The sequence below is a fragment of the Thermobia domestica genome, chromosome 8, assembly GCF_964235325.1.
Source record: "Thermobia domestica chromosome 8, izTheDome1.hap1.1, whole genome shotgun sequence".
NCBI classification, from domain to species: Eukaryota; Metazoa; Arthropoda; class Insecta; order Zygentoma; family Lepismatidae; genus Thermobia; species Thermobia domestica.
Window position 1 is genome coordinate 227,845,139 of NC_137461.1, and position 25,153 is coordinate 227,870,291.

At 34.6% G+C, this 25,153-nt stretch overlaps 1 protein-coding gene across 8 annotated transcripts in view; it reads left to right on the forward strand.

Moving 5' to 3' along the window:
- Positions 1 to 25,153, forward strand: part of mtd (TLD domain-containing protein mustard) — a 1,050,893-nt gene that overhangs the window by 521,132 nt on the left and 504,608 nt on the right. The window contains exon 1 of one of the 8 annotated variants that reach the window (XM_081769477.1): positions 22,455 to 23,457. The exons of the other annotated variants lie outside the window; for them this stretch is intronic. Coding sequence (XP_081625603.1) covers positions 23,303 to 23,457 — 155 coding nt within the window. The 5' untranslated portion in view covers positions 22,455 to 23,302. Of the gene's footprint in view, positions 1 to 22,454; positions 23,458 to 25,153 lie in introns of those variants that run through there. 8 annotated transcript variants of the gene reach the window in all.

Genomic DNA, 25,153 nt, shown 5'->3' on the forward strand with positions numbered 1-25,153 from the left:
ATTACGTAGTTAATTGAATTCATCAAATCCTTTATCATAATGAGCTAAAAAAAAAAAAAAAAAAAAAAAAAAACGTTGCTAAGGAATGATGTTGCCGAATCAAGAAAATATTTCTGAGGCCCTTCATACAATTTAATAAATCAATTCCTATAATGCAACTTTTAAGAAAACATCGATAATATTACAAAAAAGTACTTTCGTACAAATTATACCTTTTTAAAGCAGTTTTTCAACACAAAACAAATATTATGTTTAAAAGCTATATAATTTTTCTTTAGTGTTGAAGTTACACCAGTTTTACCTATATTCAAAACAGACAACACTCCCCTTTCTTTTGCTTTCATAACTTCTTTCGTTTCTGAAACGAAAATCAAGAAAATCTGTGAAATATTAATACTATATAGTTCTAATGCTGTTGTAGGAATACAGTGGTAAAAAAAAAAAAAAAAGGTCAATATTATGAAGGAAATATTCGTAATCCCCCGTCCTATATTTTATTCCTTTAACTTGAAAATTTTGATTTTCAAAAAAAAAAAAAAAAAAAAATCGGGGTGAAGCCCCATTACAATAAATCAGTGCTTAACAACAATTCAGTTTATCGTTTTTAAGTTCTGTTTTGAATAAATTATTTTTTTTACAATATCCACAGTATCGCAATAGATCATTTAAAAAAAATAGCATTAAAATTTCACAACACTCATATTTTTAGTACAGCAAAACACCAATTATTCGGATTAGTATGTATTAGATCTATCAGTAATAATATTGTGAATAGTTTTTCTGTACCAATGTAACTGGTATGGTTGGTTTAAATCAATTTGTGAACTAGTGAAACGTCATTAGTTAATTATAAATGGTGTTCTAACCATGTTCTGAAGATAACTTCCTGCATAATGTTATTACTATAACAACTCTTACTGTGTGATGGTTATCTATGTGCAATGACAGTAAAGAAAACGACCTACCACAAGATTGGATGCGTAGTTGGGTCTCCCACGTACTGTAATTTCTTATTTAAATGAGACCTTCACTTCGATGCACGAAGTCTTTTTGAGTTAAGTATTTTCTCAGTGTCCTTCCTTATTTCCGGTCGTTACGAGGAGATTGAAGAAAAGGGGTTATTAATTGGTAGTGCTACCAAGCTCGGCGGCTCCGAATTTAACCTCTGTTCGAATACCTTAGCTGCATGTTTATCTGCTTCCTTTAGTGGAAATCGAAACGTCTGTTTATAAATTAAGTTATGCCTTTCGTTTCGTCTAAAAATTATGCAATTGGAAAACTAAAAAGATAGATTGTGATTATCATATTAATATACAGGACCAGCACTCAAATTAAGTGATATATTACATTGTTACTCCATACGATATTTCCTCCATTTATTCATATCTATACAGATGATTTTGAATTTTAAAAAATCCGTTATGGTACTTACGTTATTCTCAAATATGATTTGAAATACAAAGCTTTGCGATTAATGAATCGAATTGTAATCTTCATAAATAATCATGTTACAGCGCTTTTAGTAAGATGCTGAAAGGTGAAGATGTCCCAACACATGCGGTTTTAATTCTCTTGCAAGTAATGTTTTCAAATTGGTTATTTTACATGGAGTAAGATATATTTCATGTTGGTGTATTTCATTATTATTCATATCGTTCAAGTGAAGATTTATTCTACCACTCGAAAAGTAACATGTAACGCCCTACACTGTTTATTATTAATGCCATTATTTTTAATGTATATATTTATTTATTTACTAGCTATTTATTTAGTAGCTAAACCCGTTGTTGCTGACTCTTAATTCAGAACATCGATTAAAAGAGAGAGGGACAAAAATTTTTTATTCCATTTATGTTTATCCTTTGCTGTTATATAAGCCCGCGCAACCATGATATAAGGAAGGTTGCATATACGCAAGGCATTTTTAAAAACTGTGAGAAACATGCATACAGTTTCGCATACATTTTACCTTCGCCCCAAATCGCCCTCACGAGCCGAAGATCGAGAAAAGGACTTCGTACAGAATTAGATCTGGTGAGAACTATACGTGTACCGAATTTAGTTGTTCTAGGTCACTTTTTCCTATGGAAAATCTGATGAAACACACTCACAGACATCCACATTATTTCATATATAAGTATAGATTTATTCTTACATTTCCAACTTTTAGTGTGCATAAGCATGAGAAGTCTTAAAGAACACCCATCTATAGAAGTCTTATAGAAGATAAATGGTCCGTCTGTCTGCCTATCTGTCGAAAAGTATCAAAGCAAATTTGTGTAAACGATGAGAGAGCGAATATTGCTTATATACAGGGTGAACCATTTATTTTGATATGACCTGATAACTTTTAAACGAATAGAACAAAAAACACTGAAATTTTGTACCATGCAAATATTAGTGGGTGGACATTGTTTGATGTACTTTGTGATACCATAAGAACAACAGTGTTGGTACTCATCATAGAGTTATTTTTTTTAACTGTTACTACGCCAGGATAATTACATATTTCAAATCTACATGTTAAACGAAAACTTACAATGTTGCATTTATTATCCATAGTTCAAAACTTATGACACTACAGTATTACAGAATCCCAATTTTGATTACCTCTACAGCAGTAATAACCCAAATGAGACAAATGGAACAACGCACATTCCAGACTACCTTAGTGTCTGGAACTATGATCATGATATGACGGTTTTTGAATGAATGCGAACAAAGTTATGTACAAAGAATTAAAAATTTGACTTTTTACAAAAGCCTTTATTTCGAAAAACTACTTAGATAAATACCTCACCTAATTGTACAAGTGATTTTCAATATATGTGAAAATAACAATGATGTTTACAGGAGTTTGAGTATACAGTATATCAAATTACTGTAAATGACATTAAACCTTTATATCTATTGAAAACCATGTACGTAATTCAATGATATACTTATCTAAACATTTTTAAAAATAAAGTTCTTTGAAAAGATTTAAATTTTTAATTAGTTGTAACTTTGCTTCTACTTGGTCAAAATACGCCATATGATGAACACATTAATCGACATCAAGGTATCTTGGACCAGCGTTACCCCATTCGTCTCACTTATGTTATTATTGTTGTAGAACCTTCAAAAATTTGATTGTTTTTCCAAGTTTGTGAAACTGTAGTGTCTTTCGTTTTCAATACTGTACGATAAGTGTAGTGCTTTATGCTTTCATTTTACATGCAGGTTTTAAGTATGTAATAACCTGACGTAGTGCCAAAAAAATAGAACTTTGTATTAGGTTGGCTACACTGATAACTTTGTGGTATCACAGATTATACCAAACAATGGCCCTCTGCCGATATTTATATGATACAAAACTTCAGGGGTTTTGTCCATTATTTTAAAAGTTACAAGCGTATCAAAATAAGAAACCTGTATAAAATAAAAACCCTGCATATCCTTACATTGTGTATTTTTGTACTGGATGAATGTGTAAACTTGAAGAAGTTTTCTGCGTTGCTTCATGGAGCAAATACTTGTTATGAAAACATGTTCCTTTGAGATGAAAAGATAAGAATTTGAACAAAGCGCTTTCTAGAGTTTTACTGCTTTAGACGAATGCTTTTTGCGACCTTCAGAAGATTTTCTCATGTTCATATCCATATTTTAGCATGCATCTCAGGTATTAGGAGAGATTTTTAAAAAAGAGAAAAAGAAATAAAACTATTATTAGACGAGAGCAAAGAGTTTCATGAAAGTACTCGATATCTTTAATTACTAGACATGCCGGTGGCGGGCTCCTTAGATCTAGCTTTCTTTGAGACGAGATAATATGGTGGGAAATGGCCTTGACTATGAAGGTTTTTCTTGCATGATGGTCTATGTGTTGGCCAACTGCACCGGATTTAAACCTCGATCGTAGTTTTGAATTCGAATTAATAGTAAACCTCGAACTTCATGACCTCGCTGTTCCTTAAGGATGTAAGACAAAAAAATAAACTGAAAACCAGGGGCGTCATTTGGGGAACGCAGAAGAGGAGTTGCCCCCACCTGGGTTTGAGAAAGACATGGCTTTTAGTAAATTATATACTGAATGTAATAAAAAAAACGTAATACTTTTATGTCTCTGGAGAAACATGGCCGTTTTCTCCTCCTCCTCCCCACCCCCGCTCGGCAAAACCTACAATGACGCCACTACTCTAAGCTAAAAATGCGAGGGTTAAGAGCTTCTATACTATTGTAAAGGAGCTAGTGTCGCCAACGAAACGAGACAAAAATTAAAGTTTTCTCGTCTCGTCTGGTCTAGTTAATTTTGAAGAAGTTTCGTCTCGTCTTGATTCTCGAAGAATTATTTCTGTTCTCGTCTCGATTCACGAAAAAAAAATTCACGTCTTGTCTTGTTTTGTAAAATCTATGTGCAATCTCTATGCTTTGACTTTTTTTTTCTTAATTTTCATCTAGAATTACCAAAGTCCTTTCACATGACGAGATGTAACGAAGTGTGTGATATAACAACATTTAAAGTATGAATACTATAAATCGTGGTAACGCGAAAACAATGTTTGAGATATAAGACATGGGTAATCCTGGTGTTGTCCACGCGATTCGTGAAAGATTTTACCTCGTCTCGAATTTAAGAAGATACTTCTCGTGTTGTGGGTAACATTAGAACGAGCACAAATATATTTCGGGAAAGCCTGATATTTTGAGTAGTATTGAATTCGGATATTTCTGCACGAGGGGAGAAAGGATTTCAACTCTGATAGTACTAGTGTTACGATAATTTGAGCTGATATTCAAACTTTTATGCTTTTATCAAATAAGAACAGAATACCATGCATTAGAAAGATAATATGAGTGACTGGTATTATCGTAAAAGTAAAGTTATTGAATTGGCAGTGAGTTGAACATATTGCAAGAAGAAATTATGATCGATATGCAAAAGCAATTTTTTGCTGGATAACAAGAGACAAAAGAGAACCTTGTAAACTTCCTCATGTAAGGTGATGTGACGAAATCAAGAAGTAGTACTGGGTAACATGGAAAACGACTGCCTAAGATATATGGTTGCTATATGGTTGAAAGTTTTTGGGACCAGGTAAATAAGGTTGGAAACCACTGTCTTAGAGTGTATAATCTTGAGTTTCGTTACTTACGTAAGGGAATATATAATTCAGATCCCGTGTTAAACTGCATGTCTATTTCTCGTATAATTTCTATTTCTTAAATGAAATGTTAATCTCCGAATAAATCAATACTAATATATGCTACACAAGGTAAATTAGAAATTACCTTAATTTTAGTAAAGCACGCTATTGTAAAAGTAGATAGTTACTGATAAAGTAGCACTGTACAAATTAAAGACCATATATATATATATAAAGGAAAGAAAAGAAAAAGCTCCACAGGACAGGAAATTGAATACAATTTAGTTAGACAAAACTTTATCAAATAAACCGTTTGGCTTTTCAGAATATTTCATTCTACAAATGTATAGTGAAAATAGGTTAAACTTGCGATGTCTGGAGAAATATAAATGTCGTTGGTTTGCATGCAGAGCAAAGTTTCAGTAACGACTTATTTTCTTTCTATCTGGAACATAACAGAATATTTACTTAAAGGTAAAGTTGTTTGCGATATTATCATATATAGATCAGCCAATCGATAGTTTCAAATATTGACCAATAGTTTTAGATGTATTTATTTTCACCATTTCCTTATTTTTCGATATTTCAATATATCGGGCAAGTTTAGATACTTTATCCAAATACCCTAGTTAAAGTTCACTCATCGTATCGCACACATTTTTTTAATATTCTAAAAATTAAGGAATATTATTGAAATTTGCCCTCCCTGTTGGTTTAGTAGGTAACTTGATGCCTTTGGTATACGGGATTGCAGGTTCCAAAGTCGAATTTAGGTTTGGTGGGACCCTAAGCTATTGAAGGTAATGGGGCCCTTCAAGTATCAGGATAAATGTAGGCATCCTATATACAGAAAGGAAAAAAACTAGTGATTTTTAGGAAGCAGGCTAGCAGAAGGGGACCCATCACTTACATAATATGAGTCTGCACAACACGAAGCACTGTTGAAGCACTGTTGCTATATGTATATTTTATTTCTTATTATTTTCTTATATTTTGGAAGTGTACAATCAGTTGTTTTCTTTAATTTTTGGGGTTCCGAAGAGAAATGAAATGAAATGAAATCTTTAAGTTTTACGTCCCACGGTTATGCCGGTTAGGCTAAAGGAGACGGTGATTATGAGAGATGAGTGAAATGGTGGAATGAAGAAAGTGGGAGGAAACGGGAGAACCCCGAGAAAACCCACGAGCACGGTGTTTGTCCACCACAAAGTTCACTTGGCGGGGGCTGGGATCGAACCCGGGACCCCAAGCACCAGAGGTGAACACTCTACCACTGAGCCACCGCGCCCCCCAGGGTTCCGAAGAGAGTGGGGCCCTGAGCTATATCTTGTTTAGCTTATACGTAAATCCGGAACTGGCAGGTTTGATTCTCTGTAGGAGAGCCTTGAAAAATGTGAACGTGTTATTGTGGTTCCACCTCAACCCGTAGGCCCACGTCTTATAAAGTTTTGGTGCTTAAAGGGATGCTCTAAACTCCAATCCGACGAACTAATTAACCAATACTAAAATTATTTAGTGCATAAAGAATTATACCCAGTGGAATAGAATGTGCCAGTGTTGGTAGTTTGAGGGAAATTTCCTAATCTAGGGAAATTTCGTAGGTAACTAGCAAAGAAGGAAAAGGGATTTTTTCCGATAAAACGTGAAAATCCAGGGAAATTCTTGTGCTGACTGATTGACCAACAAATACATTTTTCATTGTTTTTCATAGATAAACCAATACATTGTTGGCTGGATGTATTTGTGTGTATTTTTTGTTTTTAAAAAAGTGAAGGAAAAGTAAAAAAATAGAAGCAAAAAGCAAATGAACAAAACAAATGTGGTTGGCTCTTCCTTCAATATTAGCTTAATATTAATATCACATAACTTCCGTCATAGGATTTGGACATTCAACAAACTAGGGAACATTTTTTCAGTCGAGGGAAATTTTCTGAAGGAAACCTATGAACATTGGTTTATGCTGTTTTCAAATCAATTATGATTTCATATGTTTAGATAACAAACTAACCAAGAATGAAAATAATCTCAAACATATTGACTGTTTTACTCACTATTCTTTTGTGCTTACTGGAAACAACACAAGAGAATTCTATCTAATATTATCATTTATCCTTTGATACCTGATACAGCAAAAAAAAAAAAAAAAAAGTTTTGAAAGCAATGCTTTTATAAAATGCAATATAAAGGTGAAAATGTTTCTGATGGGTTAAGAGTTCTCATCCCGGTGAAATTAAAATACCGCTAATTTTACATTAATTATGTGATATCTTCAAATAGATAAAAGATAAACGAAATGTGGAACAAAAGCGCCCTAGACAATATCATTTTACATGAGAAATCGTTATCACGACTCACTTATGTGCTTTCCATTTCGAGCCATTTTGAAAATCGGCATTTATTTTCGTGTTTCTAAACAGCTGAAAACATAAAGCCACTGGGTGACTTGTGATAACGGTACCTCACGCAAAATAATATTGTCTAGGGCGCCCTTGTTCCATATTTCAATTATCTTTTATCTATTTGAAGATATCACATAATTACTGTAAAATTAGCGGTATTTTAATTTCGCCGGGATGAAGACTCTTAAAACGGTGGTAGAGTTTACGGTGGCTCAGTGATACAGTGGCTCAGTGGTAGAGCGCTAACCTCTGGTGCGTGGGGTCCCTAGTTCGGTCCCCGGCTAAGTGAATTTATGGTGGACAGCATTATGTTCGTGGGTTTTCTCGGTTTAGCCCAGTTTCCTCCCACATTCTCATTCCACCAAACATTCCATCATCATTCACTTGCCTTAATCATCCGTCACCTTTAGCGTAAATGGCTACTCGTGGGACGTTCAACCGAAATATTTTTTCCCTACTACATAATTATTTAATAAACCATTGTTATCTATTTTACGATCATAATGATTAGACAAAGGCAATAGTTCCTAACTTTTCCCGTTAGATGTAACACATAAAAGTCTAGAACCAGCAATGAATCACTCTAACATCTACTGAAATAATGCTTACTTATCTTGTTTGGTAAATCTCTTATGAATACTCAAACTTGTTTATATGAAGCCAACAGAACGCCTAGTTCTTATACAACCAGCCAAACTTCTCTCAGGGTTTGGGCTCTATAAACAACAAATGTTCGATCATTACCCTACATTTCTGAATCCAAGACAAGGTTTCTTGCCGCAGTTTCGTGCCCAAAAATTGGGGGGTTAGTCTTGCTTTTGCGACGTATGATGTCGAACAGAGGGCAGTCTTCTCTAGGCAGAAAAACAAGGTCACGATGACATTGACTGACGCTGAGGACTCAGTGAACCCTTCCAGTGACGAAGACTAATAGAGATAGGTATCTGGTTTGATTTTTAGTGTAAATTTATTTTAAGTTTTCAAAATATACTCATTAGTACTGGATATTTTTTTTAAATCTTTTGATAAATAATTACAGGTGGTCTTTGATTCAGAGTCGTTCTAAGATTCAGGAATGTACGGTACTTCTAACGAATTTATTTTACAATGAAAGAAAAAGATACAGTGAAAATGCCATATTGTCATGTTTTACGTAACTGTACAACACTGCAGAGCTTGAGTTACTTCAGAAGTGTGTGAACTTTACGTTGCAAGATTTGACACTAGCAAATAGGCAAACAGAAAAGTAACCTAATAAAGACATTAATAATAATAATAATAATAATAATAATAATAATAATAATAATAATAATAATAATAATAATAATAATAATAATAATAATAATAATAATAATAATAATAATAATAAAGATGGGATTAATGAGGGCATTGTTAAATCGATGTGGTTTGTGGTTGAGTGTTTCGTGGAAAATTTTTTTCTCAGAGATATTGAACGATAGAGAGGTTACTGAATAGGGACTGATGTCATCTGTGTATATGAGCGAATAATCCAAGTGGAATTAACTTAATAATTCATATATATAAAGTTTCCGAGAATTCATGTGCGCTGTTTCATAAAGCTGATGTATCCCTTGAAATATATCTATTCAAATATTGTACACAATGTGCTTGTTTTTAAAGCTAATTCGCTAGCAAAAAATACTCGTTGGCCAATAAATTTCGCGGAAGGAGTTGATCAACCTGCGAGAGACTATGGTTTAGTGGTAGAAAGTTCACCTCTGGTACGACGGGTCCCTGATTCTATCCCAGGGTAGACAATGTAATTTATCTGTTATTATGAATGGGCTGAGCAAATGCGTCACAACAATAAATGCTGTCTGTAAGAGATTAAGGTTGTATGGTTAATCTGTGAAAATAATAGTTATTGATATATGGTAACTTTTAAAATAATAGATACAAAAAAATCTGAAATTTCCTACTATGAAAATATCATAAGGGAACATTGTTTCACATACACTGCAATACAACCTGATTGACAATGTTGCGGACCAAACATAAAATTGTATTTTGTCTTCAAATGTCACTACGTCAGGTTATTACATATTTCAAATTTACATGTTTATTTATTTCAGAAAACAACGGATGGATGCCTAATTACAGTTTTCCATGGTGATAATATACTTTAAAATGCATATATGATAACATAATAATGCGATAGCATGTGATTGTTATGAATTTTGCTTCGAAGATCATATTTCTCAAATTTCGGACATATTCCTATTTCTTTACATGTTGAAAAGCGCACAAATTTATTTTGAACATTTTCGTAATTTTGTTTATATATTTCTTACTATCAGAACCCCATATTATCGCTGCATGTGCCACCTTAGACCTTGCATAAGGCAATGTATAGTGTTTTGAGGACATTTTTGTTAGAAAAAATTACTTTCTAATCTCATCACAAAGCCAAGGTTCCGAAAGACCTCACCAACTACTCTGTTGACATGAATATCTAATGATAGGTTCGATATTGGATGTTAAATGAACACTTACAATACTACATTTGTTATTCAGTGTTGCAGTCTAAGAACGTTACAGTATATCACAAACATCGAGCAACAAATTAATTTGCGAGACTTCTAGAACAGTAATAACGCAAATGAAACGGACGGTCCAATGCACATCTAAAGTACAATAGTGTCGAATACTACGATAATTATATGACGTACTTCGAACAACTAAAAACAAAGTTACATGGAATTGAAAATTTGACATTTTTTCAAAGAACTTAATTTCGAAAAAGTGCTTAGTCCAGTATGACATCCAATTACGTAGATGGTAAGATTATAATGCTGTGTACAGACAGGGGCGGATCCAGGACCGACTTCTGGGGGGGGCGGTGGGTTGTCATACTGCTACTTTTAAGGGCTCCAAACTTTGGGATGGGTTTTATTTATATATATAAAATAAGAAAGTTTCACGAAAATTTACAATTTCTCTTATAAATTTCAACCTAGAGACTTCAAATTTTTAGAAAAGGAACTTCATAACCTATTAAAGAGAACAATCCGTGCCGATTTTTTATTTAGAATTTTCTTCATTGTTGAAATGGCTTGATTGTTGAAATGGATACCCAAACCTTTAACAATGGAACTGTTTCAACAATGAAGAAAACTGTAAATAAAAAATCGGCACGGATTGTTCCCTTTAATAGGTTATGGAGATCCTTCTCTAAAAATTTGAAGTCTCTAGGTTGAAATTTATAAGAGAAATTGTAAATTTTCGTGAAAGGTAAAAAATACATGGAAGAGATACGAAGACTGTAGCGACATCTATCGGCAAAACTTGTCCCTCTACACAAACCTTAAAGTAGAATCTGAATCACCGTAATGGTTTCAAATTATAATGTTTTTTTTTTTTTTTTTTTTTTTACCGGAAAAGAACGGAACCACGTGCACGAAAGACACGTAAACATTAACCACTAAACCAGTGGGGAGGATATTAGTTAGTACACACGGAAAAGAAAGTATTTGACAGTTGACAAATTTTCTTTTGCCAATAACTCGGGAACAAATGAATGAATTTGGATCTTTTTGTTGCTATCCTTAGAAAAGTTATAATTTGATAACTTGCCAAAAATCGGTACTCTAATAGGTTAATTTATTTGTTAAGTTATTAGAAAACGAAATTTTGTCGGCTGAAAAATACTTTCTTTCGTGACTGTACATGTTGAGTAGCCTAATATATCCAGCAATCAAAGTCGGAAATGGTCAATAGAATTGAACGCAAAATTAGAAAATTAGAAAATCTTTACGTGGCATTAATTTTGCATAAGATTTCGGGCTCCCCATTTGATTCTAGATATTGAAAAAAAAAAAAAAAAAAGAGAGAAGTGTTTCAGATAGAAACAAAGAGAGAGAATATTACAAGGTTAACAACATTTTTAGGAATTATGGATGTCGAATATACATATTTATAGATCGAATGACATGAGAGTACGAAATAATCAGTAGAAATTTATTCAAATACTTCCATAAATATTATTTAAAAAAAAAAAAATTGTATATTACAATCTCCCTCTTTCTTTCTCTCTCTCTCTCTCTCTCTCTCCCCTTTTTTCCACGTCTGTAGCTTTAAAAGAGTTGTTTGTTTTATGGCTATTCGAGATGAGGAGGTGTGTCTGACTGGTTTGGTGCTTGCAGCCATTGAGCCTTGGATTAGAGCCAACGTTGAGGACACATGTACCTGTTGGCATGGCAACAACTTTCTCAGACTAACTGATAGCAACGTTTGACCTTCATACCTTTTTTTGTCATTTCTACTAAGGGTCAATTGTTTCTTCGAGATATTTGAACATGTACTTGTCCAGAATCAGTTAACTTGAGTATGAAGTACTCAAAATGACTTGGTAGCGGAATGGCTCATAGATTTGCTTGGTCCTACCAGCTAGTATTTCGGGATTCGTGATTTTAGGCTGATGTACGGTCAGCACGCACTGTACGTAGCTAAGTTCATCCGCACAAAACAAGAAAATTACATAGATTCTATAGATATTTTATATTATATTCAGTGGCGTATTTAGGGGGTGGCTATCGGATCAAGCCCCTCCCCCGAAATAATTTCATTATTATTTTTTGTCGTTATGCGTACAACATAAATGCTGGTTCTCAACTGTACTGGTTCTCAAGTCCCCTTCCCCCGATATAAGATCCTAAATATGCCACTGATTATATTGTATTATGATAAAATCATTTATTGCCTTACCGTATGGTGGTTTGCAATTGCATAGGTCTGATTTTTAATGCAAGCAAAATGCTTCACTTTTGTGGAATTGTGCATGATTTTGGTAAATAATTTAATTCACAAAAAGGAAGAAAATGTGTTTAATCAATGAACATTTGCTTATTAAATTGCAATTTATGAGAGAAATTTCTTTAAAGAAAATGTTAACGAACGGAGATAGAGTTTTGTTGCTATGCGAAGGACCGGAATTCCTTTTTGACCAAACTGGAATGCTTCATGGAAATAAAGACGACATTGACGACCAAGGTAAACTTCATCTCTCTCAAGGTATCAGCAATAGGAACCGCTGAGTGATTTGTTCAAAATGAAATAAAATTTAACAAAGAGAATATGAGCGAAGGGAAGCATGAGATGCACGTTTCTTATTCTCTCTTATTATCTAAGTATTGGTCTTAGTTGGTTAAATTCTCATTGAGAAGGATTAGTAGAACCGCAATTCCTTGAATATGAGGCGAAATTCACCTTTATGTGAAGAAGTTTGTTTGTTTGTTTGTTATGTGTAATGCCCGTTGTTAGCGCCAAGGCTGTGTGAGACTGCACTTACAAGTTAAGGTGGAATCCGAACCACCGTAATGCTTCAAATTTTGTATTGATCTTCGAGAATTGCATCCGTTAGGGATTAGGGTTAGGAATTAAATTTCTGGGCTTTCGGCATCTATGGCCATGTTAGCCCGTCACATATGAGGGATGACGTCCCTCAGAGATCAAACTTCTCGGGGAATATGAAAGAAAGAAAAGAATGGGGAAGGAAGGAAACGGCCTGGGGCTAGTATGTTAGGTACTGTCACGGCATTTGCCTGGAGTGAATGAGGAAAACCAGGAAAACCTTCAATCAGAATGGGTGGCTTGAAAAATCTGTTACACCTTTTCGAGCGAGTATTTCCACCGGGATTCGAACACTACATGCGCAAACCACAAGACTAAAAATGCACGTGCTGAAAGCCATGACAACAGCGAGGGCAGGGGAGACTCGTAATGAAATGAAATTTCCTGGTTTGTACGGGAACAGGTCAAAACTCCCACACTAAAGAAATGTCAAAACGCCCCCACAAACGGTCATAACCCCCACACAAATGGACAAATCTCCCAAATCCACGAACGGTCATAACTCCCACAACCAAAACTCCCACACACAGTAAATGTCAAAACGCCCACACAATCGGTTATAACTCCCACACAAACGGTTAAATCTCCCAAATGCACGAACGGTCAAAACTCCCACAGCCAAAACGCCCACACAGGTAAGCGGTCATAACTCCCAACGGTCACAATCCCCACATAAATGGACATAACTCCCACACAAATGGACAAAACTCCCACACGCAAAAATTGTCATAACCGCCACACAAATGGTCAAAACCCCCACACAATCGGACAAATCTCTCACACTTTAAATCATCATGGTTGCACGTCTTGTATCTTGTAAATTTCACACGGTGAAAATAATTTTAAGAAAGTCCAAAAAGCGCTTATGATCCAAAGTGGATAAAGTGATAAGTGGACAAAACTCCCACATGTCGAAATGGTCATAACTCCCACACAAATGGACAAAAACCCCACACGTCGAAACGCTCATAACTCCCGCACAAATGGACAAAAGTCCCACACGTCGAATGGTTTTGATCTAGACCCGTTTGTACACTACAAAATATAAACCAATGTTTGGATATTTTTCAGGAATGATCTTTGGTCATTGTTTGATATGTTAAAAAAATGTCCTGACGTGTTCTATAAGTAAACAAAAAATGTCAACAATATCCTAACAGTGGTTCATAGAAACTACCCTAAGTGTTCAAAGTGTACCTGAGTTTCTGATATCCTCAATGAATATAGGGCAGAAATTCAGGTAGATTGTGAACATTCGTAGGACAATTCCTATTTGACCACTGTTAGGATATATTCTAGACATTTGGTTTTTTTTTTTTTTTTTTTTTTTTTTTTGTTCACTAATAGAACACCTCAGGACACTTTTGGACAACCAAAAGAGTCGTTTCTAAAAAAAAAGTCCAAAACATTTTTAAACTTTAATTTTTGCAAGTTTTACGTCATATGCTTGTGCCCTTTAGGCTAAAGGAGACAAGTGATTAATGAAAGTGAATGATTATTGGTGAAATGAGAACGTGGAAGGAAACGCGAGAACCTCGAGAACACCTACAAACACGATGTTGTTTACGAGGATTCAACCAGAGACTTTTCGCAAAAGAGGTGAACATTTGACCACTGAGCCATGAAGACATCAATATCGAGACCATTATTTCTCTCTCGAAAGTATCCATATCTGAATTTTGCTCATGAAGGACTTTCAACATAAAACACTGAACAAAAGTATGATTTCTGAAAACAGAAAATGCTCGATAAAATGTAAACTAAACAAAATAAATAATAATCAAAGTTAAAATTAAAACAGAAGTTCTGTAAAAGCTATAATAATAATAATAATAATAATAATAATAATAATAATAATAATAATAATAATAATAATAATAATAATAATAATAATAATAATAATAATAATAATAAACAAATAGAAATTAAGAACAATAAAGAGAATAATAATGATGATAAAAGGAGATAAGAACTATAAAGAAGATCCTGAAGGAACGTTAACTGCTTTAATGAAACAAATGCAAGTGAAAAAACTGTCACTGTTTAAAACAGCCTCGTCTTCCAAAACCAAACTAAGATTATTTTTAGGCAATCCTATACGTTGTTTGAGGTGTGTAACTATAAATGTAAAAAATATCATGTGTAAAGAAAAAAGTATAGTTGATACATACGTATTTCATTTCTAAATTTGCTTGTCTATTTTCTGTAAAGTTAAAGTACGTTAAATAAATAAATAGAAAGTAAGTTTGTTTCTTGATAAAATATCCAAAACGATATCCTGAATCTGTTAACTGGCTAGGGCCACTGAATTTCTAAGTCCAGACCAGCGTCCGAGTTACTTTTATTTAAGCACCCCTTGACGTATTGGTAACTTGTAAATATAAATTTATATCATGGTCATAAAACATTTTAAGAAATATTTTGGGGATTACAATCTATATATATTAAAATGAAAGTGACTATATTCGAGACTTAATAACACTTGAACTATCCAACCGATCTCGATCAAATTTTCAACATAGATTAGGTTCGAGTCTTCGATGGTTTTTATAATTTCACTTTGACGGTACAACTTAGTTTTCGGTAGCAACGGTGTCGCATCCATAGTTTTTGGGGGTCGCTGAGATGAACAGTGACATTTCAGATGCTCTTTAAATCCAAATTCAGCCCCGTAACTTGGGTAAGGCAGGCACGTAGCCAGGATTTGGTGAAAGGGGGGGGGTCCGTGACATGAAATACTGTGGTCACACCAGGGGCTCGATCATTCTAAACTATTTTACTGGAACATATACTGGTTCGTTTAGCCAGGATTTCGTAACGGGGGGGGGGAGATGTGACATGAAACACTGAAGGCCCGATCAATCTAAACTACTTTACAATCAACATATATTGCTTTGTTAGGACAATGAGGATATGTTACTAAGTATTTTAATAACAGACTACGAAGAAATCTCGAGTAAAATAATAAAAAATGTATTGAAAATGATTTTACAATATTTACGTTCTTCCTCTGAACATTCAAATATAACAATTTTCCTTTCATTACGATCTCAACTATTATAAAATGTACATATTCACTATTATAAAAAGTACACTCATGTCCAAAATGATTGTCGCATATCTATGACTGTCTTTTTGTAAGAATATAATTTGATAATGATTTTGCAGGGTACTTTTAATACTGATACCATGTGTATAATCGGGAGATGTATAGACCCTATTTGTGGTAAATTTCATAGAAAAAGAATTATAAATACGAAAATTAGAGTGAGTAAAATGAAATGTTGCTAAATGAACAAGAAAGTTTTATTTTTTTTTATTGTTCGTATTTACTGATCTTTTGACAAAATTTGTCATTTACATGTCTTTGCCGATTATACACATACTAACATTGTAAGAAATACAGGGCGAATTCGTTATCAAATTATACTCCTACAACAACATATTTATAGACTTACGACAATAATTTTGGACATGAGTGTACAAACTCAATAATGTCTTGTAAAATATTTTACAATATCTGCGTTCCTTTCTCTGTTGAATCAAATGTTAACAGAACTTTCTTTTTACATAATATTTTGTTTTTATTATTCCTTCAACTATTGTCTGTTCCAAATGACAGGTTAAAGGAGTAGTAGAAAATGTTTTTGAAATAACATGTTTGATACTGCAAGGATGCGATGACGAAAAATTATTATCAAAAATGTCCACGCTGTTACACAACCGGCATTATGCTTTCAGAAGCTTGAAATCTCCCTGACTAATTTCTTAATTTCTTTCATTTCTGGTCTCGAAGGGGGGGGTCCGGACCCCCGGACTCCCCTTGGCTACGTGCCTGGGTAAGGTATATATATATATATATATATATATATATATATATATATATATATATATATATATATATATATATATATATATATATGTGTGTGTGTGTGTGTGTGTGTGTGATCCAAAATGACCGATATTAGTGTCGAATTCATATTTTATGGGGTCCCTAAGTTGATTTGTGACAGCTTTGGTGCCCTTTATGTCCAAAATGAAACGTATTATCCCCGTGCGAGGAACGGGCATTCTAATAGTGTAGTATAAAGATGAATAACAAGAATTTTTAGTGGATTAATATGCTACAGGATACTTTTTTTTTTTGTTTGTTTGTTTGTGTAGCTATAAATCTTCTGAATACGTAATCCACACAGTCAGTTATAACTTCCAGGTATATATTTATGGACTTGTTTTATCCGATTTACCACTTGTTCATGTTAGTGTGGAAATTAGCCACATTCTGTACAGAAAATCTGTTGTATAAGGCTGTGTCTTTTAAAATGTATCTGTATCAAATAATCAGTTTTTGAGTCTGTTTTATATGTCCTCGTTTCTTCTGTGTCCATGGTTGCATTTAGCTGTACGACCGCAGCATTACCATAAGCTCAACTCCAATGGCATTTGCTAAAGGCTCGCTGAACGCCATTACGCAAATAATGGTCCTCTAAACGCAGGCAAAATGAGGATAAACTCTCGAGATTCGCTAGGCACCGTAGGTTAAAATCGACCACTGCTGTAATTTTGGATTAAGCGAATAATCTTGGTAGTTAGAAAACCACAGTTCTCGTACGGTTCAAAGTATTTCACAACAGTATTATAACGATACTTCACTGCATACGATATTTCTCTTTTTCCCCTTTCTGAGTGATAAAAGCGTACGCGCGTGTGTGTGTGTGTGTGTATGTTGAGACACAGATATATTGTGTGGAAGATATGTAGTGTGCTCACAAATATTTATTGTTTGGATAATATCTTTACTGGCTCTCATTAAAATTCTACACAATCGAAACCAATATAATTCTTATTTATTTGGGAACGTATTTTCAAAAACTCTGAAACACATATCCTCTTATTTTTGAATTGAGTAGTTGTATACAGAATTCCATACCTCCAACTTAAATGAATCCTCACATACAGCATTTTCTGCATATAAAATTGGAAATTAGAGTATTATAGAAATTGCTGTATTTCCTCCCACTAAATATGGAATTTTTGAAAATGCTAAAACACATATTCAGTTTCGATTAATGATAAGTTTATATGCCGACTTTCATCTTATTTCCTTCAAGATTTGTGAGATACTGTATACTTGGCAATAAGTAAATAAATAAATAAATAAATAAATAAATAAATAAATAAAATAATAATAGTAATAATAATAATAATAATAATAATAATAATAATAATAATAATAATAATAATAATAATAATAATAATAATAATAATCTCCCTCTACCTCTCTCCTATCGGGAAGCGATTCTTTTTCTTAATTGTTTCTTATCCTTTGCCTCTATGATAAAGGAAATTTTCCTTTCAAGTTTCACGTTTTTATCTATAGTAGTATGGGTGGGGCCTGGCTCCCCTCAAAGCTCATGTGGGCCCCTTATTGTATTTATGAATATATAATATTTGGCATAATTCGAATGTAATTTGTTTTAACATCCTCATATATATACCTTCTGCATCTGAATCCCTCCCCTATCCAAATTTACAGAGAAATCGGCGCCCTTGTGTGGGACGTTAATGAATGTATAAATTTTACTGTTTTATCTAATAGTAATATTGAACATCCTACCTCGAAGGATATTGTTGAATATTGTTTCGAAACATTAGTAACTTTATACCTACTTTTTATGTTTCATTTCCTTACCTCTTAAATAAGTTTTTAAATGTATTTATGAGCATGTCTTATGACAAGTAATTCTTGCTCATTCTAACGAGAAGTGTCCACAACGAAATGAGGTGGGAAGGGGAGCGTGACGAAAAAGTGACTGTCATTGAAATTGTAGGGAAGGGGTTCGAAATGAAATTAAATTAAATATTTTGGTTTTATGTCCCACGTTTATGCTCTGTAAGCTAAAGGAAACGGATGATTAATTAAATGGTTATAAAATTAGTGGAATTAGAATGTGGGAGGAAACGAGAGATTCTCTAGAAAACCAACGGACACGATTTTGACCACTACAAACTCACCACTTGGTTTAGGGTCGAACTAGAGACCCTTCACATCACAAGTGAACCCACTTCTACTGAGTAACCGTTCCCTCCTTTTAGCGATTCGAGAAAGAAGTAGCTGAAGCATTCAACTAGTAACAAATAATAATTTGTATAAACAGTGTACATCCAATGTACGTATATACAAGAACAACACAGTCCTTTCGCTGATTTAGTGCCAAATGAGCGTCCCTTTGGTGCACGGAGTACCAGGTCTGGTTTTCCGGTGGAAGAGCTTTAAAATGTGTGGTACTCATTACGATAGTTCGTATTCTACTTTAAGCAGTAGGTCTACATTTATAATCTCGGCGCTGAAAAGGACTCTAATCTCTAAGCAACTAGCCAAGAATAACATATTAACTGTGGAAAGGTATTTTAGGTTAGAAGCATTGAGTAAGTTTAAAAGTAGTTTTTGAGTGATGAGGTGGCAGAAGGGTATTCGTGTATTATACGGTAGATCATGTTGGTTGTGAGCATTGAGCACATCTGATTCCAACTTTCTAAAGGAGTTTCTGAAGAAACACAAAATTTCGATCGTATCCTATCGTTGTGAGACAATATTGGGAACCTACTTGAATTAACAGGTAGCGTATTCTAGTGTAAGTCAGAAATAGCCGATGTGGTGACTACGCATCATCCAACTGAGTGCGCTCCATTCGACTTTTAGAATTCAACGTCTACGTTTGGACACTGAGGCCATGTAAGATATTGGCATATATTTTATCATGGAATCTAAATCAATTGTACACCTAGTGAGGGATCAAAGGCAAGTTTGTTGGCTGGAATTTAACGTCGCTTTTAGGTACCAAAGCTATATAAGACATAGATCTACAGTTTAAGTTGGAACCTGAATCACTGCAGTGCGTTCAAATTTCAAAACTCCCAGCGGGAATCGAACCTGAATCACGTGGACCAAAGACAATAGCCACTAGACCACAATTGCTGGCTTCAAACGCCAAGTTCCTTACACAAAAGGCGAGATACGTGGATAATTTTAACTACAAAGAAGCCTGTGCTCCGTCTGCTCAACCGTTATCCTTCGGAGGGGACACTGAGAAGTTCCTGCTTTGACCCACGGCTACTCAAATTTGTGGTGGAAGCATTGTGTTCATGAGTTTCCTCGAGATTCTCCCGTTTCCTTCCATTTTCATTCCACCAATCATTTCGTAATCATTCATTAATCATCCGTCTCCTTTACGGGGGGGGCACGGGTGGCTCAGTGGTAGAGCACTTACCTCTGATGCATGGTGTCCCTGCTTGGATCCCCGGCCAAGTAAGTTACTGTGGACAACATCTTGCCCCAGGATTTTCTAGACATACTTTCATTTCCTCCTACATTGTCATCCCACTAACTCTTCCGTCATCATTCACTCCCCTTAAGCATTCGTCTCCTTTTGTTTAAAAAGGATAATCGTAGGACGTTAAACTGAAAGAATTAATTGAGTTTTCCATTAGCCTAAGGGGAATAGGAGTGGGACGTAAAACTAAACATTTTTAATTTAATTTTTTTTTAATCTTTCGTGTGCTTTAACGTCACAGAATTTATTTTTAATAATCGTTACAAACTTACCGATTAACAATGTGCTTACGTGATAAATATAGACAATATATATATATATATATATATATATATATATATATATATATATATATATATATATATATATATATATATATATATATATATATATATAATGTTTAGATAAATGTACTGATGCATAAATCTCAGATTAGTTTATGCCATTCAATAAACAATTTAACTTCCTTTTTTCCTATTGAAAAAGAAAAAAGAAAAGTTGATAAGATAAAGTGAACGAGAGGTCAAATGCGCCAGCAGGGAAGATCATACAGAAATCACTTAATGCTTACTTTTCATTTGTGAAAATCAAGGTTTGTGTCAACTAGTTCAAGGACAGTTTACTGTGATGATTAACTTTTCAATGTGGCCTACATTAGACAAGTGGTAACTTACTAAGCTTTCCCATTTTGATTCAGCTATGTGCAACTTCATTGTATATTTGTTGTTGTGTGTCAACATAGAGGCATTGTGGTCAACATGAGAAACAAGAGAATATAATCTTCTTATTCTTCATCAACAACACTACCTCCTACTAACCTCCTCCTCTTCCTTCCACTATTACTACTACTGCAAATAACAGTAATAGTAAAAGTTTTGCAAGTTAACCTTTACCTTTCCATCTTTGAGAAGTCTGAACTGTAGAGATTCATTGTATTTTTACACGTAGCTTTTACTTACCAGTGGGATCAGATAGACGAATATTAAATTACTTTATGTTTCGGAAATTCTGGGTTCGATTCTTTCCGCAGATAATACTGACTGATGTTCTGTTTTTGTGTGATCCAGTCAGTGCCCAATTAGACTATGTGAAACTGGTTGTCCCTCAGTCTCAAAGGTCATGTACAATTAAGAAACTTACTGCCTTATTCACTGGTCTAGTGACTAGACTAGACTAGCACCTGACTTAGGTTCACGGGGTCCTGGGTTCGACTGCAGGTGAGAAAACCTTGATTCCGGTGGTCCAGATTCCATATAGGTCCATGTCTTACGTAGCTTTGGTGCTGAGGGACTGAACTACAACAAATCAATGAAATTGATAAATTTGAACTTAAGAGGACCAGATATTGATACTAGATTGGTACCCATTGAAATTAAAGTGAAGTTTTGGGAAGAAAAACTGAAGAGAAACTAATGTTGTCGTAACGCTTGCGGACTTATTGAATAAGAATGAAGCATTGAACTCCGTTAGGCTACCAAAAACGATCTATTCAGCAAGACATGCTGCTAGAGCTATTAGCGCCAGATTATGAAGAGTTCATGACCTGAATTTATACTGTTTAAACGGTCAGAGAGTTGATGCATAAGAACTTGTATTTTTACTTTACCACAGATACAATGAGGCATATTTTGTTACGAGTCCTAATCGGACGATTATATTCGTAGTGTCAGGCTGTTGAAGGTAACAGGATTGATTATCGAAATCATACCAGAAATATAATCATTGATTAGGATTGCCAGGGCACATAATAGGCATGTGTTAGTTAATTTTAAAAATTAAAAAAGAAAACTTGTTAGACTCAAAGGTATTGTTTAATGATAAATTTAAAGGGCGTAACCCCGTTAGACCTCAAAGAGGTTGTTGAGTGTGAAATTGAGTATGGGGTCAGCCCATTAGATTATTTATCAAAGAGCTTTTTGAATGAGAAGTTAATCGCGTTTAGTCTCATTAGACTGTCAAAGGGGCATCGATAATGAGAAATGAACGAGTTGAATACCGAAAAAGCATCTACTCAACCAAATAGCCGTAGAAGCAGCTAGAGCGATTGGCGCCAAATTGTGAAGGGTTCATGACCAGAATTTCTTGACCTTGATTACCATCTGTTCTGTATGCTCGTGTTGCTAGGCGTATTGATGTTCTGAGCTGGTACAAAGTTGAGAGATGGAGTAGTTGTTAGCGTGTGTGTATTCTGTCTGGATGTTAAATGCAGAACAAGTTCAAGAAAAAAAAAGTGACGTTGATGTTCTGCAAGTGGTTCTACGTGGTGTGAGGCATTTGACCTCACTTTCTATGGAAAAGTGAAATGTAAACTTAGTTTTCACGGGGAGAAAAAGCCAAGATATAGATACAACTGTTATATTAGATTGAGATGAAGCATTTTTACTCTTGTGGAATCCCAAACGGTGTATTGCATTGTCTCAAAAGTGGTAGTGTTTCAGTGAACATGTAACAATAGAGCGATATATATATATAACAAGAATGTTTAATTGGTATGGTGATTGATTGTTTCAGTGCCTGGAACATTTTTCTTATTTGGATTGTTTCCTTAGATTCAGAGTGCATAGAAGTAAATAAAAATGTGTTACAGTTCGAATACTATCTTCAAGGAAGAGGCAGACACAAAGCGAAGGCATTGAAGAACAGATAACTGTAACCAAGTAGAACGTACAGTGTAGACCTTCTCTTAACTCTTCAACTGGTAATCGTCATCACCGTCTAAACAAACTGTGAAAACATTGAAAGGTAGTTAGCACGTTTTAAAGTGAGAATAAATATTCGTTGCAAAGAAGAACGCAACAAGAAAATAGTCAGCAGTCACTGAACGAAGAAAGACGGTGGAAGATATTCAAGTGGGTTATCTTTCGTGATTCTATTATCAGAGTGGTATCTAGTAACCGAAATTACATATTTCTTCTTAAAATTATTGGTACTCAATCCACGGTGTAACCAGTCAATTTTCTAATCTATCGTCTTGACAACTTCTATTTAACCTTTTAATTGCTTTCTGCTTAAGTCGATTCTTCTTTGTTAAGTGAATGTGTTGAATGAAAAATCTACAAATTTGCTAACCAACATGAAGTTTGTTCCCGATACATCCCTCGGAGTGAAATCTGCTAAAGACAGTGCCTATTTGCATTGTATTGATTATCAAAAGAACGTGCTGATTTGGAGATTGGGTTTTACAACGCTGCTCTGCGACGAGAGCCCCTTCACCCAGAATGTTTTGCCGTAAGTATTACGTTTTCTGTTTCAATTATATTGCAGTCAACAACACAAAGCTTGTCACAAATTCTCTTTTCTAAGTGAGTTTGAATATAGAATGATCACAAAAGTAAATTGAAATTACTTTTATTGGACTTTGAAACTATGCTATGCATAGTATAGGAAGCCTTATAGAACGAATGTTTGTCCGTCTGTCTGCCTTCAGAAATGGTAAGATATAGCGAGATATTTGTTTAATATATGTATTCAGTGTCCTATTCATAAATTCCAACTTCCCCATCACCCTTTATTCAAACCAGAAGTAGTAGAAATTAACCATTTCACGAACCATGACACGTGAAAAGGTAAAACCTGGGAAACGAAACGTCGTTACACATATGATGAGAATGTGTGAAACTACTAATGCAATTCTAGAGGGCACAGTGGCTCAGTGGTAGAGCGCTTAGAATATACTTCTGGTTCGTGGGCCCCTTTCTTGATCCTCGGCCAAGTAATTTTGTGGTGAACAACATCGTGTCCGTGGGTTTTGTCGGGTTACTCCTGCTTCCTCCCATAGTCTTCCATCATCATTTACTAGCCTTAATTATCCGCCTCCCTTAGCCTAAAGGGCATAAACTGAAAGATTCAATTTTACTATTTTAATTCTTTTCTTTTTAAAAAAAAAAAAAAAAAAAAAACATGATTCTCTCCTCTCTCATTGCCTTTTCTCTGAGTATAATTTTCTTTCTTGCTTGTTGTTTGCGTCTTTATACATCAAACATTACACTGAAAAATAACTACAAGATTTATCAGGGTTCAAACGTGTCAGAATCACAGAAAAGATCAGCTACGTGTTTCTCTTATGAGGGATCATCGAAGATTAATAGATCTGTAAGACTTGGCGTTGAGAATATAGAGGATACCGTTGAGCCCAAAACAGTGTTTTGTTAATATTTTTTTGTGTAGGCTATGTTTAAAATCGTGCATGGGAAGACGAATAAACAAGAAATTATATTTGAAATATTCAAAACACGGTGTTTTGATTAAGAAATATCAGACCGAGAATCAAACAAATGAATCGCTTTTCAAGGTCAAGGAGTGAACATCATTAATCAACTATAAAACTCTGCAGTAACATTGCACAGCTGATATTTTGATTGATTCTGAGTCTCCGGTACTGTTCTGGTCAGCGGGGTTTTCCGAGTCTCCGGGTCAGAACAGGTCTAAGAAGCGAGATCCAGATCCAGTTGTGACCCATGACCCTTGCACCACTGCATCATAGAGCAAAATTGGTAACAAGCAAGAAACGGTTTTACTTAATGGACTCAGCACCGCAAGAATTGATATCGTAGCGAGATCTTGTCTCTACTAAAACCGGAAGTGATAGAACTCTACCACCACTTCCTGTAGTGATTATTTCAGGTGATTTCTCTCGAAGAGAATTTCAATAGCAGGTTGTTAAAGTAATACAGTGATAATACTGGTAACCCGTATTGAGCTCGATTGCATATTTGTCCCGGCGGGGATTTCGTAGCTCACAGGGGGATTTTCCCCAGGCCACACCCTAAAATTATCTCTGACCTCTGGTTCCAATATTGATTCTCATAGAGCGAAAATGGTAATAAGAGGCGGTACATGTTTTCCGATTTGGATTCAGGATTTGAAGAATATATTCCTTTTCACCTCTCATTTTTCTATTGCAACCAGCAGTTATTAAAAACAA